This window comes from Cervus elaphus, chromosome 10 (assembly GCF_910594005.1).
Source record: "Cervus elaphus chromosome 10, mCerEla1.1, whole genome shotgun sequence".
Lineage (NCBI taxonomy): Eukaryota > Metazoa > Chordata > Mammalia > Artiodactyla > Cervidae > Cervus > Cervus elaphus.
The window spans coordinates 16050616-16064357 of record NC_057824.1 but is presented as its reverse complement, the minus strand read 5'-3'; the positions used below and the strand labels follow the sequence as shown (position 1 = coordinate 16064357).

At 55.9% G+C, this 13742-nt stretch overlaps 2 protein-coding genes across 8 annotated transcripts in view; one reads left to right on the top strand and one right to left on the bottom strand.

The window, feature by feature from the left end:
• CRAMP1 (cramped chromatin regulator homolog 1) overlaps nt 1-10997 on the bottom strand; it is a 45285-nt gene extending 34288 nt beyond the window's left edge. The window contains exons 1-2 of one of the 2 annotated variants that reach the window (XM_043915859.1): nt 10682-10997; nt 8252-8598 (exon numbers count right to left, since the gene is read on the bottom strand). In XM_043915859.1, the coding sequence (XP_043771794.1) occupies nt 8252-8597 (346 nt within the window). In that variant the 5' untranslated portion in view covers nt 8598; nt 10682-10997. Of the gene's footprint in view, nt 1-8251; nt 8599-8959; nt 9062-10681 lie in introns of those variants that run through there. The other variant, XM_043915858.1, reaches the window with a different exon arrangement.
• Nucleotides 10998-12827: 1830 nt separating this feature from the next.
• The window catches only part of IFT140 (intraflagellar transport 140), a 54158-nt gene continuing 53243 nt past the window's right edge, over nt 12828-13742 (top strand). For 2 of the 6 annotated variants that reach the window (XM_043915852.1, XM_043915849.1), the window contains exons 1-2: nt 12879-13399; nt 13492-13610. The gene's annotated coding sequence lies outside the window, so the exon portion shown is untranslated. Of the gene's footprint in view, nt 12845-12877; nt 13611-13742 lie in introns of those variants that run through there. The other 4 variants (XM_043915851.1, XM_043915850.1, XM_043915853.1 and 1 more) reach the window with 4 other exon arrangements.

Sequence of the window (13742 nt, the reverse complement as noted above, 5' to 3'; positions counted from 1 at the left end):
CTCTGAAGACAAGGGTGAAAATAAGATCATAAAAACAAAAGTGCTTTGAACAGGAAAAGCTAAACAAGTGCAGAGAACTGTTAAAATGCTTTCTTGATGAGATAATCATGGGCTTTTCTGTCAGATCCACTTCCCGGTCAGTTTGCTGGGGGCCCTCCCTGGGCAGACACGTGCTCACTGGGAACTTGGGACCATGTTTCCCTCACACCCTTGAGCGGGTTCTGCCTCCAAAAGGAATAAAAGACAATCGTAAGAAATAAAAGAAGTGACAAATTAAAAGTGATTCCATGCATGCTTGCAAAAACCACCCCTGAAGAATCCAAGTGCAGAGGCTGTCTGGGGCCCTGGGCAGGGCGGAGTCACTCTCCCCTCTGATGCCTCACTGTGCCTTTCAAAGTGTGGATCCTCGTAATCACATCAACACATGTGTGCGCTCTATCGTTCAGTTGTGCCTGACTCTTTTCAGCCCCATGGACTATAGCCCATCAGGTTCCTCTGTCCATGGAATTTTCCAAGCAAGAATACTGGAGTGGGTTGCCATTTCCAGAGGACCTTCCTGACCCAAGGATCGAACCTGCATATCTTGCATCTCCTGCATTGGCAGGCGGATTCTTTACCACTGAGCCACCTGGGAAGGCCTAACGTCAACATAAGCAGTATCTAAAGAAAGCTGATCCTATCAGTCTATCAGTCAACTACTGGGCATGAGAATGTGTTCATATGTGTAGAAAAACCACTCAGGTACAAGGAATGCGCTTGATTCTCCTGCGGTGAAAGGTGTTATCAGGCCAGTGGGCCACCTTCAGAAAGCGACACGCTCAGGCAACAGAATTCACAATTTATCAGAGCTGTACAGCCCAATTAAGACAATCACTAACGAGGCTATTCAAATTTAAATCTTAATTAAAATTAAATAAAACCCCAGTTCGTTAGTCACACCAGCCATGGCTCTGGTGGTCAGGGTCCACAGGGGGCCAGGGGTTCCCATGCCAGACAGTGGGAGGGACCTTTCTGTCACTGCCCCTGTATGTTCACCCCTCGCATCCTAAACACAGTTAGGGAAGACAAGCTGGTTCCAAGCTGCTCACCTCCGCTCCCTGAGGTTCAGCATGCCCAAACCTCAGGATCCCCGGGCGCAGAGCGCGGGAAGGATGCCCTCACCACGGGGACTGACTTTGTCAGTTCCTCACCAAACCCAACCCAACCCGGCCTAACTCACACCCGGCACGTCCCAAGATGTTTCAACAGGCGAGGCGACGCAGCAGTGTGCTGGGATCGTCGGTTTCGTTCACTGCGTGCAGGTCAGAGACGCTTCCCCATAAACTCAAGATCAGGGCACGGGTGCCATGTAAACCCCACTCTCAAATAAAAGAAATTCTGATTGACTTGGAGCCCATAATTCCTCATGAGTACTCCTCCGAGGAAGGGCTGTCTGTCCACCTCTGCACCACCCACAATAAAGGATTTCAGAGTCATTTTCAACCTCTGACAACACATTCACTAAACCCTCCTTTTCCAAGACAAAGGCAACTTGCTAACAGTCACAGCTCAGGTTTAGCTTTGCCAGCCCACGCTGGTGTCAACGTACTTGAAATAACACACATTTTTGAAAATTCTGTTAACGCAGGCCTCTTGCAGGCTTTTGTGAGATTTTGCTGGTGACCTGCGACAAGGAGGATGAACAGTGATGGAAAACTGAATGGAAGCATCTCTGAACCTGGAGGGACCTCCGGGGTTGCGCACAGAATACACCAAACCAGCAGACGGGAAGGAAGGGACGACAGAAATGCGGCTCCGAGGCGGGCCTTGAGGCCACCAACCACGCCCTTTTCAAGGCCAGAGGTCAGTGCAGCTCAGCCTCTGCAGGTAGAGGAAAATAAAGCCAAGGACCCTCAGGCGACCATTTCCACATCTGCTGCCCGTCATTCTAGACCTTGAATGCATCTCAGAAACAGAGCAAAATCACAAAACTTCATGGGGGGAGAGAACACAGCACCTGGTACATCCCTGAAAATTCAGATGAGGAGGAGGAAGGGCGTCCCGCCTGAGCTCTGGTTCCTTTGAGCGCTGCGACTCAAGCAGGAAAAGACAGAGGCAGGATCAGAAACACCGGGAGAACGAGATGGTTACCGGAAAAAGTCCAGACAGAAACATTGATGACTGAAGGGGGAAGACAGAGAAGCCAGCGAGAACGGAGGTGCAGGAAGGCAAAGGGGTGGGGGGGGGCATCGAGAAGACAGTTCTGAACGAGCCTCAGTGGGCGTGGGGCTCTCCCCAGGGTGGGCGTGGGTATGCACAGGCCCCAAGTCAACATGACACCTGCAACCGTGCATCTGAGGCCACAAAGAGGTTAGTCAGAGCCTGCACGTGAGAAGTCAGCATCGGGGAGGCAGGAGGGAAAGGATGCACGAGACCGGAGCCCGACAACCTCTCAGAGCAGGAACGGCTGCGTCAGGCCTCATAGCGTGCGCTCAGTGAGCTCGGGAGCCGGCGCCGTCCCTCCCAACCACGTGCGGCCAGTCCTCTGGAGGCCCGGAGCCACCTCGGAGCAGGCCCCTCTGCGCCCTCTTTGGTCTCCCAGACCACCCACTTGGGCCGCACCCTCTCCAGGGCTCACGTCTGAGGAACACAGACGTGCGGCCTCTGTCTGCATCCCCCGCTGCCCGGACGTCCGCTCCAGACAAGCTAGACTGCCCGCCCTCTCTGCCCGTGCCCCTCAGCACCGGGCAGCAGAGAACCAGCCATCTTTCCGCCGGGGAAGCCCATGTGCCCGGCCCCGAGGAGCGTGTCTGGACGCCCTGCTCCCTTCTGTCCCTGTGTGCAGTCACCAGGAGGAAAGAGGCTCTGAAAGTGGGAACGCCGCACGGTCCGGGCAGCAGGGGCCCAGCCAGTTCCCCGCCTCACTCCAGATCTGGCGTCGTCCTCCCGGGACATGGAGCTCCCCCAGGACATGTGACATCACGGCGCCCGGCACCTGGGCCATGGCTGCCTCAGCATTTACAACACACAGAACCACGAGGAGACGACGGAGACCTTGGTCTCAGCAACCCCCGTCTGTGACGGAGGCGGCCCAGCGCCGCAGCCAAGGGGCGGCAGTCTCAGGACTCGGGGGGACGCCGGCCTCCAGCACGGCCCCGTGACTTCCTGGGGGACGCTGAGGATGTGGTAACACCCCGTCACAGCGCACTCCCTGTCCTCAGGCTTCCTCTGGAGCCTACAAACTTCCCGAGCATAACATCAAAGTCCCAGGGGGACGGGAAGACCCGCTGGACTTGAGGGTTTCAGAAACGTCCACCCAAGCCCGCCTGCGCTGGGCAAGAGGCGCGCTCCCGAGTCTCGCCGCCTGCCCACCCCCAGCCCCGCTCAGGCGCCGCCTGGCACGCAGAGGCTCACGGCCAGGAGGGCGGCACGCCCGACAGGGGGCCCGGCAGACACCCCAGGCTGTGGTCGGTCCAGGATCTCAGAGGCGCTTCTGTGCCACTGCTGAAGAGCAGATGGGGCTGAGGGGACACCTTCTCCACCAAGGCATGCGGGGGATGGGTTCCCAGGAAGGGTGCCACCCCACGGACGAATCCAAGCACCCCCATCCCCACTGCCCACCACGTCCGCTGGGCCCTGAGAGCCACGTGCCTCCCACCAGGACCGTCCCCAGCACTCGGCGCCCCACCTGCCTCAGCAGCACCACGTGAGGCTCAGTGCCCTCCTCTCTCAAACCAGGCATGGCCTCCCTCGGAGACTTTCGCTCCTCTCACAGATGCTTAAGAAAAACCCAACTGCGACCCAGTGTTCCCACTAAAACGTACACCCTGCTCATGGAGTAATGTGGGGACCACAGCTCCCAGGCACATTTCACACGCTGGTCCTCGGTGCTGAGAACACCACCCTTACTTGACGTGATAAAGCACTCCAGCACACTCCCATCCAGGACAAAGACGGTTTCTGTGTCTGTGACTCTGCTATCTTTGTATTTTCGTATCATTCGAAACAGGACACAACGTACTACCTGAAATGAAAAACCTGAAGCATGTACACTCAGCGGGCACCAGACCACTGCGAAACCTCACGAGATAGCATGGAAACATCAGTGTTGATGCTGAAAGTCAAGGAAGTACTAATACTTCAAAGTTAGCTCAGCCTTCAAACCAAAATTCAGCTATTCCCTTATCCACTTGCCCAGGCTATCTGTCCACGTCCTGGACATGAAGCCGGCTCAGGGCACAGCACTGACTGAGGGATTCCCCAGCTCTGCTCCACAGGCGGGCTCCCCTCCATCCGGCACGGCTCCATCGTGGCCCCTCTGACGCGGCCTGGGCCGGCGGGTCTCCTGAACCACTGTGCACAGACCGGGGCCTGTGTCACCCAACAGATCCCGTGTCGCGGTCCCCGTGTCTCCCGCACACGCAGAGGAGAGAGGCATGTTCTGGACACAGCTGGAGGAACGGCCTGCCTCTCACTTCTCTTCCCAACAAGCTGAGACCCTCACAGAGCCTGAGGGACCCTGGGGTAACGATCCGTGGGTGCTGGATCCGACTGGCCACAAGGACCACAGAGCTCCAGCCTCATGGTCTCCGGAGGGTCGGGTGTGTCCCCCCGCCCCTGGTGGGTATGGAAGGCAGCGACTGCCCCACCCAGCTGCCCCAGCCTGGGGAGGGACGAGAGTGACTGCAGCATGGATACCGGCAGAGCCTCACCAGGCCGGGCACTCCGTGAGGTGAGGGCTAAGGAGGGCCCACCAGGAAGACGACCACCTGGCCTCCGGGCCTCTGCCTTCTTGCAGGACCCCAGGCGCCCGAGTGGAGGGAAGCGTGGCCTCGGCCGTGACCTGACCTGTCTGGTGCTGAACTGAAGGAGCATAAAGTTCGGGCAGGCCAAACACCCCTCCAGCCCAGTGGAACGAACCGCTGGAACTCAGGGTGGAGACACGGGGTTCCCAACCACAGATCATCTTTCCTCCCAAAAGGATACCGTCTCCCCAGGGTTGGTCACAACAGGGTGAGGTACGTCATGAGAACTCTTTTAAAAAAACCCTGGGAGGTACAGGCAGGCCCCAGACTAAGCAAAATACAAACGCTTTCTGTACATGGAACCGCTGATTTCTAAGCATGACACAGTAAAGCCAGATGACGCAGCCCCACTGTGGAGACGGCGCCTCCTCTGACCTGCTCCCTGACCTGCTCCCTGACTCTGCACAATGGGCCTTCTTGGGTGGCGGGAGAGGACAGTCTTGGAAACAGAGGGTCTGACTTTGCCCTCAACTCAGGCATCCCCTGAGGCCCCTCACCCCCTATGGCTCGGGGGCATTCCTGGCACCTCTGTCCTACCTCCTAACAGGTGACCCTGCCCACCCCATCCAACCACTCAGACTCGGCCTGAAGCTCGACCTGGCAGCCAGGCCCGCTTTCCCTAAGAGCAGCCTGTTCATCGGTTGTGCACGGCTTCGGGGCGTTACTTATTTCAGTGAGGCAGGCACCGGGGTTATCCCCATTTACAGACAAAGAAGCTGAGATGTGCTGGTTGGCCCAGAATCACCCAGATCATGAACTGATCACACGGGAAGGGTGTGGGGGCTCTGTCTCCTGGCCTGGTTCCCGCAGGTTGTGAAGTCAGTCTCAAGTGTGTTCTCAAGCCACTTGGGGTGCATGGCAGGGCCAGGGGAGCATTTGTTTTGACATCAAGCAGAGCCACTGGTTTCTGACCTGCAGCCTACCTTCTGTTTCAGCTGAGCACGTTATCTGAACAGCAATCATCGGTATCTGAGCCCAAATAAAAAGCAAAGTAACAGAGGTGCAAGATGCCTGGCACACAGGTGCTAAATCATTGCCACTTGCCCCTGGTCAATTCAAAAAGGATTTGATTCAAGCTTCCACTTCTGGTTTTTCACTGAAGTTGACAAAAGAATCCATTCTTATGAAAAAAGAAAAAACTGTACTTGTGTGGACAGAAGCAAAATGAAAACTTCCTTTCCTCCCCAAGCCTTTTCCTCCCAAACGCACGGCAGAGTTCTCCATGCATTAAGACTGAAACTGGAAAGCGGTCAGTAACCAAAGGAGCCTTCCCTGGCTGGGCTGTGATTGTACCTCAAATATAATGGAAATTTTTACTTTCCTGAAGTGAAAAAACTGGAAAAATTCCCTTACTGGTCCATGCTCATCACTACAGGTGGAGGTTTCCACCGTCTGTGCGACAAACAGCTCCTCCAAGAATGTTCCCCAAGGTTACAATTGACCTGCTCTCTCCGGTCAAAGGGGTGGAGAGGGAGCAGAGGCTGCCCGAGGCAGACGGGGGATGTCCTGGGCACGGGAAACTTGAGGCACAGCCCAGAGGAGGCCTCACCAGGAAGCTCTGGGCCAGAGGCAGGCCCAGAAGCTCTGTGAGGCAGAGGAAACACACTTTCCACTCCTCTCCCAAACACCAGCACCACAGTTTAGCTTCATTATTCACTTTAACAAACTTCTGCATGCTAAAACAGGAAAATACACAAGCTGTAAGCAGCACAAATTCTAACAAACTTCCATTTTACTGATGGGAACTGGATGGGTGCTCCAAGTCACATTTGGGCAAGAATTAAGAACAGATCTGAGGCCAGGCTAATCAGAAACCTTCCCATCAGACCCACACTCAAGTGTGTCAGTGAAAGCAAACCGCTCCTCAGCCACTGCTGACATTCTAACTGAAGTCTCACGTCACACCCACGCCACGTCACCTCACAGGTAGCCACTCAGAGGGGACAGAGAGCTCCCAGCGCCTCGCTCCATTTCAGTAGCCACACGTGGAGAGAGGGGAGCCGTCCCCGGCACTCCTCAATTCACAGGGAAGGATGCCTCTCCAAGGAGAAAGCTGGCGAGAAGGGTCAAGCCAGCAGACCGAGGTCAGAGGGCCAGGGGACCGAAGCCAGGGACTCTGACCGGACGTCAGAGCCAGTGCGTCTGAAGCCACAAACAAACCCTTGGAGGCTTCCTAGCACTTACACATGGTAACTTAAGACATCTCTCTGACTAGGAGTGAAAAACTACCTTTTACAAAACAAAGCCAGGAAAACAAATGAACGTTTTCCTAATCAATCCGCAACTTTTACACCAAAATAAACTTCTATAAGACAAGTTTTAACTTCTGAAGCATACGAAATTATCTCATGCTTACATCTCCAAGTGAGTATACTTACATCAAAAGTCTTCACCAAAATAAATAAGAGTAAGGCTATGATTTCAGAGGCCAGTCCTCCTCAGCTGAGAATGAGGCAGAAGTAGCAAGTTTAACTGCATGCGTTTGGCACAGATCTCCAAAATGGGTCCTCCACCAGCTTCTGAGATATTTCCTTCTTAACATTATCAGGACCAGCTAGTGATTTAAATTCCATCTCCCGAGGAACTATGTGAAAGTTTTTCTCATAGGAAACTCACTAGAAAATGGTGTTACCTGTGCTATCTATAAAAGTGCTGCAAACCTGGCCTAAAACATAAAGGATATTAAGAACAATTCACTTACACCATTAAGAAAAAGCAGAATGCTGAAATATAAATAGATACAAGCAGAAAACAACGAGGAACTGACACATGGTTTTCTTATTGATAGGGACCCTAGGAAAGCTGAGACGTCCTCAACAACTCGAGAATGCCAGGACAAATCCTGTGGACTGCTGCTCGTTTATGTCAGGTCATAAATGTTTTCACCACTTACTACGCTAGGGGAGATGTTTTCATGGCACCCAAGGAAACCTTAGTAGACATTCAAAGGGCCATGTCTTGAGGCCCTTAACACTCTCAAGCCTAGCATACTTGAAGTAGAGGGTGATGGGCCCAAGCTGGACCCTTGGAATCATTCATTTTCGACTTTTTATCAACCTTTCCCCACGTGAGTTTCAAAAGCCCATTTCTTTGTTGTATTTTCACCATCTGAGGCTGGGGAAAAGATACAGCACGTAATTTCTCTCTCTCTTTCTAAACTATCCTTTGCTGTTTGAAATAGCCTTACCATCTAAATCACCCAAGAGCCTTTGAAATGGAAAAAAATCCAACCATCAGAAATCTATCCTATTTGTCCAAAGAAAGAATACTTACTGCCCCTTAACACAGTCGAAACACAGAAACAGTCTCTTTGGAGCAGGAAGAGAGCTTGTCCCCTCCAAAGTGCGGCTCTGAGTGTGGGTGCAGACACACGAGGGAGCCCCGGCTGGGTGCAGGCAGCGGGGCATGAGGGAAGGGCCCCCCACCCCGGGAGCAGGGCACACGCTGCGGGGCCGGGGTCTCCGTACCTTTCCCGCGGGGCCCGGAGCTGCCCGCACTGCTGCTCCCCCCGGCGCAGGACGAGTCCTTCCTGAGCCTCTTGCTCTGCGGCCTCACGCTGGACCTGAGGAAGTGGTGCTGATCCTGGGGGCAGGCGGGCGGCGGGGACGGGGCCTGCGGGCCGCCCGAGGGGGCCTGGGGGCCGTCGCCGCCGTCCCGGGGGGTCTTGCCGTCCCTCTTTGTGCCGCCGCTCTCCTCGGCCGCGTCCCCGCCGCCGGGCCCCTCTCCTTCCAGCGAGTCTTCCTCGGCCGACCTCTTGCCCAGCCTCTTGAGCCCGTCCTCCCCGCCGCCGCCGTCTCCCAACTTCACTGTCATCCTGGCCGGGGCGGGGGAGAGGGGACCCGGGTGAGGCGCGCGGCCCGCAGCCTGCGAGAAGTTTAGCCGCACCGATCCCCTCTCAACATGGCCGCCGTTGTTTGTTCCAGATCCCCTCCCGCGGCCCGCCCGCCCGAGCCCGGCCAGCGGGCCCGAGCCGCCGCCCGCCGGACCCCGGCCCGGACCCCCGCGCGCCCGCCCGCCCGACGCCCAGGAAACGGTGGCCGGCGACGCGGAGGCGGCGGCGGGGCGGCAGCTGGGCGGCCGCGCCCGGACGGCCCTGCCCGCGCGGCGCCCCGGTCCAGGGAAGGAGAAGGGGCAGAGGGCCCGGGTCGGGGTCCAGGGGTCCTGCAGCCACCTACCCGGAGGGCCCGCGGCTCATGGCCTGCGCGCCGGGCAGCCCGCGCGCCGGCCTCGCTCCCCGCGCTGCCCGAGCCGGCCGGGCCTCGGCGCCCGCGCCCCTCGACCCCACCCCACCCCACCCCGCCCCCCAAAACGCGCGAGGCTCCGGGCCCGCGCACCTGCCCCGCACTCCGGCCCCCAAAGTTGGCCCCGGAGCGAGGGCGAGGGGCCCGGATCGACCCGGGCCGGGCAGAGGCGCGGGCTCGCCTGCGTGCACAGGGAACTCCATGGTGGCCCGAGGCTGCCGGTCCGCCTGCTTATTTTAAAACAGACATAAAGAATAATAAGCTCGGGGTTTCTGGGAGTCCTGCTTCCGATGGTGGGAGATGTGTGCTGCTGTGGGGATTTACGAATTAAAAATGCTTTTGCAACAAAGGAGCCTGTTGTGTGGAACAGACTGGAGTCACCCGTGAAAGTGACAGCACACTAACGTCCAGGTAAGAATGGACAGAAGAGAATTCTGTTAAAACTCTAGGTAACCAGGAATAAAAATCCTGCACTAACTTTGTGACTCTCTGTTGTGAGCAATGTCATCGACAAAATATGATGACTTTGAAAATGTCTGTCGCCCAAAAAGCAGATCCACTCAATTTATTCAAGGAGATTCAGGTACTAATAACATTGTAAGTCCAGAAATAGTAATGTGCACATGTAATGGGGCAAGAAACCTTTTAAAAACGAGATTCCTCAACAGGTGTTGATACTGTGCCCAAACTGTGTTTGATATGCTCAACACGACTGCTGAGAAAAGGAAAATGAGAGCAAGACATCAAGGCCAACAATGAAATACAGTAACATAGACTGTAAGGAGCTGTCCTAGAAAGACTTGGAAATGACTAAAATCATAGTGATACCTACTGCTGCTCAAAAGTATAATGCCTCAAAACTACCTGTTACAACAGCTTTCATCTGTTGAAATTGGTGTCATAAACCATTTGAATCCACGCCAGTTGAAAATAAAAAAAACCTGCCAAAGAATAGAACTATGTAAGACAGATTCCCAAACTTAAAAGGACTTCATGGTACAGGACATCTCACTAGTCACCCTTTATCCTATCCATTTCTACTTAAGAACCTGAAAACACCCCAAAGGACCTTTCTCTGGGTTATAATGTGGCGAATCCTACCTTCCAGGAACCAAGCCATCATCCCAAAGCTACTCATAGCCAACCCAGGACCCAGGCAGTGGTTCTATCAGCTACAACAGAATAAACTTGCCCGTTGGCCAAGCTAAATCTTGGGAGCACTACCTGAATACAGAAGAACGTGGCTTTTCAGAATTCAAAAGGTATAGACATAGTTCAGAGTTTTCCCTTGAGGAAAAAGGAAACCAGGGAGATGGAATTCTCTCACCAAGTCCCTCCAACCTTACTTCCTGGCCGCGCACAGAGGAGGGATCGCCTCAAGCCCCATCCCGGCAGGACACCATTTGTCACCTTCTGGGAAAGGAAAAGCAAAACCCCGCCTCCCCGGTTGACTTCTAGCTGTATACAAAGAGCTCCGTCAACGTAACACTCCTGGGTCCAGGCTCCCCCGAGCCGCCCCGACGAACACCCCGTGCGTAACCACCGCCGCCAGGGCGCAGGCCTCTTCCCCCGCAGCCCCGCTCGGGCTGGGAGCCGGCCTCGCCGCGACAGCGAGTCGGGGCGGTCCACCCCTCCCGAGCTCCAGCCTCCAGTCACCTTTTTCATCAACGCCTCGCAGCAGCCTGGCTTCCCGGGCCCGCCGGGGTCCTCCCGGGCGCCCGCAGAACCGGCCAAGTCGGGCAGCCCGGCCCCCGAGCGCCGGCTGCTGAGAGACCGCAACGCCGGTGTGGTCCTCCCGCCTCAGAAGCAGTCGCCGAGCGGCACTCGCCCCGGCACGTCCCCTCGGCGGTCGGCGTGCGGCTGAGAAGGCTGCGGGCGCCGGTGCTGTCGCCCCTCAGCCTCCCTGAGGCCCGGCCCGCGGCGAACAGGAGCAGTTCCGGCTACGGCGGCCGGCGGAGTCCGCGGGGCCGACGCGCGGGGCGGGGCCGGGGCGGCGGGAGTACGAGCCGGGGCGGGGCGACGCGCGCGGGGCCGAGCACGCCAAGGTTTCCAGCGGGCGCTCCCCCTCCAGGGGCCTTCCCATTGGTCAGCGGCGGGCGCGCGCGCTTACACGCAGGGACGCTGGGTGGGGGCGGAGGGCGGATCTGCGACGCGGGTAGTGTTGTGACGCTAGCCTCGCGGCCGTGCGGACTGATACGTCTCTCCGGATTGGTGGATCGCCAGCCAATAGAGTGAGAGCCTAGCCTGTGATTGGCCCCAGCCCTGTTGACGGATGCGTGAGAAGAAAACGCCGCCTCAGCTCTGAGTCTTGAATCCGGCGCGAACCGGGTTTTTACCGAAAAAGTGTGGAAGTGCGACTGAAGCAGGAAAACACATCCTTTACTGGGTTGAGCGTGAAGCCTTTCAAGTTTTTTAGCGCTGCGGATGGTGCTGGACGCTTAGGTTGTTTTTCTTCGTTTTGGCGATGAAGGAGTGTTTTTCAAATTCTAGAGTTTATGGAGGAGGGATAAGAGTGATGGTGCTTAAGGGTACAAATTTGTGAAGGAGAAGTATGTAATGCACAATGTAATGCCTGCGTGCTCAGTCGTGTCCAACCTTCTGCGACCCGGTGGACTGTAGCCCGCCAGGCTCCTCTGTCCATGGGATTTCCCAGGCAAGAATACTGGAGTGGGCTACCATTTCCTCCTCCAGGGGATCTTCCTGACCCAGGACTCGAACCCCTGTCTCCTGCATTGGCAGGCGGATTCTTTACCACTGAGCCACCTGGAAAGCTTGCACAATATAATGGATACAGAAAATAATATTGTATTATGACTAATTGATAAATATCTCTAGAATCTAATCACATATAAATGGGTCAAAGTAACATTTTGTACACCTTAAATTTACGCAATGTTACATATTAAATTTATTCAATAAAATCCTAGTGTTTAAGAAAATGTTTTTTTTTTTTAAATAGAATCTTCCTTGTATACTTAACAAATGAAAGACCTTTGGTGCTGTTTGCTATAGTAAGTTTTCTTAGTAACATTGCTTTTTTTTTCTTTCAAAATTAGTTTAACCCACCAGACCGGCAGAGCAGGACAGCACGTTGCTAATGCCTTAGGGAATGCAGTCAGCAGCCAAGGTTAGGAAAAAGATTAGTTTCTAACTAAATGAACTCGTACTTTCTACTCTACGCTATTCTCTCCAATGGCGTCCGTAAGTCTCCCCCCTCAAAGCACTGAACGCATAACTTCAAGGAACTATGTTGAATCAACTGACTTTTCTCAGAAATACTCTTGAACGACACCCTCTTGGAGACAAATCAGAATCTAGCAAACCTTTTGGGGTCCGAGAGACCCAGCAATAAGATGAACCAGAGAGGAGAGAATCTTAAAAGATGGCGTTCTCTTTCTTTCCCAGTCTCCCTGCTGCCTTCCTCCTGACTGACCTATGTGGTTGGAAAAACTGAACTACAGAAGCGGGTCGCGAACCGACCGTGTATCCCCATCACATACAGAAGAATACACCAGCTTCCCTTCTCTGGGCAGAAAGGCATATTCTGTCCCTTTGGCTCCCTCTGCGAGCTAGCGTTGTGGATTCTAGACAACCATCGAGAAAGGGGGAAATTGCCCTGCAGAGCCCCGGAGCTCGCCACCCGCGGCAGGAATCCTGCCCTCGGCTGCGCACGAACGTTTCCGAGCGTCTTCGGCTCTTTCCGGCCTCTCGGGGTGCTTCGGCTGGTCTCGGCGTCCGCCCGCTCGGTTTCGGCTGTATCCGAGCTGGGCTCGCGGCCGTTGTCCCGGCAACGCGCGGCGGCGCAGCAGCCCAGCCAAGGCTAGTGCGGCCCCCGGCCCGGGACCCGGGAATAGGGGGTCTGGGGGCCCGGAGCCTCAGGGCAGGGCGACGACGAGGCAGGGCCGGGAGGGGCTCCGGAGGCCGAGGGCCGGGACGGCTCGAGGAGTCTGGCGGGTCCGGGAGCCCGGAGCCTGGGCCCGGGAGAAGGGCGACGCCGAGGCGCGCCGGACCCTCTTCTCCGCCTCCTGGATTATCTTCGCCCAGAAATCCTGCCTGGGCCGATCGCCCGAGCGGTGGCCGATCAGGCCAAGACTTGGGGGTGCGGGGCGGGTGTCCGAGGGCTCAGCGCGAGGCGAGGTCCGACTGAGGGCCGCGTGGCGGCGCAAGGCCCGGAGAGCGGAGCTGGAGGGGAGGGGGCGGCGCCGGAAGCTCTGGCGGCGGCACGGGTCAGAAGGATTCAGAAAACCACCTTGGGAGCTGTCAGTCCTGCGGCCCGGGGGACCTCACGGTCCGAGCCAGAGATGGTGTTTCTTCAGGTCCACGGGATGCAGCCATGAGCCTGCATTGACGAGGCCCCGGGGGCAGTGGTTCAGAGTGAGGCTTTTGGGGGTGGCTTCCAGTGCCCTCCACTGCGCCGCTCCACTCAGCCCCCCTTGCCTCAAAGTCCTTCTGGTTCCCTCCCCCAGCGTCTCCAAGCACTGATGCAACTGAAGTCATCCTTAGTACCACGAGCCGTTCTTCCCCCAAAGGTGGCTTACCTGAAGAGTGAAGAGGTTGCACGGCTGGAGGTTAAAAGAGCAAATCGGTGAGAACAAGTGGAATTTTTTTTTCTTTCTTCCAAAGTTTATGTATTGACAAACGGCGCTATGTTCAAGAGGTATCCTGCGTTTCTTGTAACGAGAGGAAATGCATTGTTTCTGAACCGATGCCATTAATG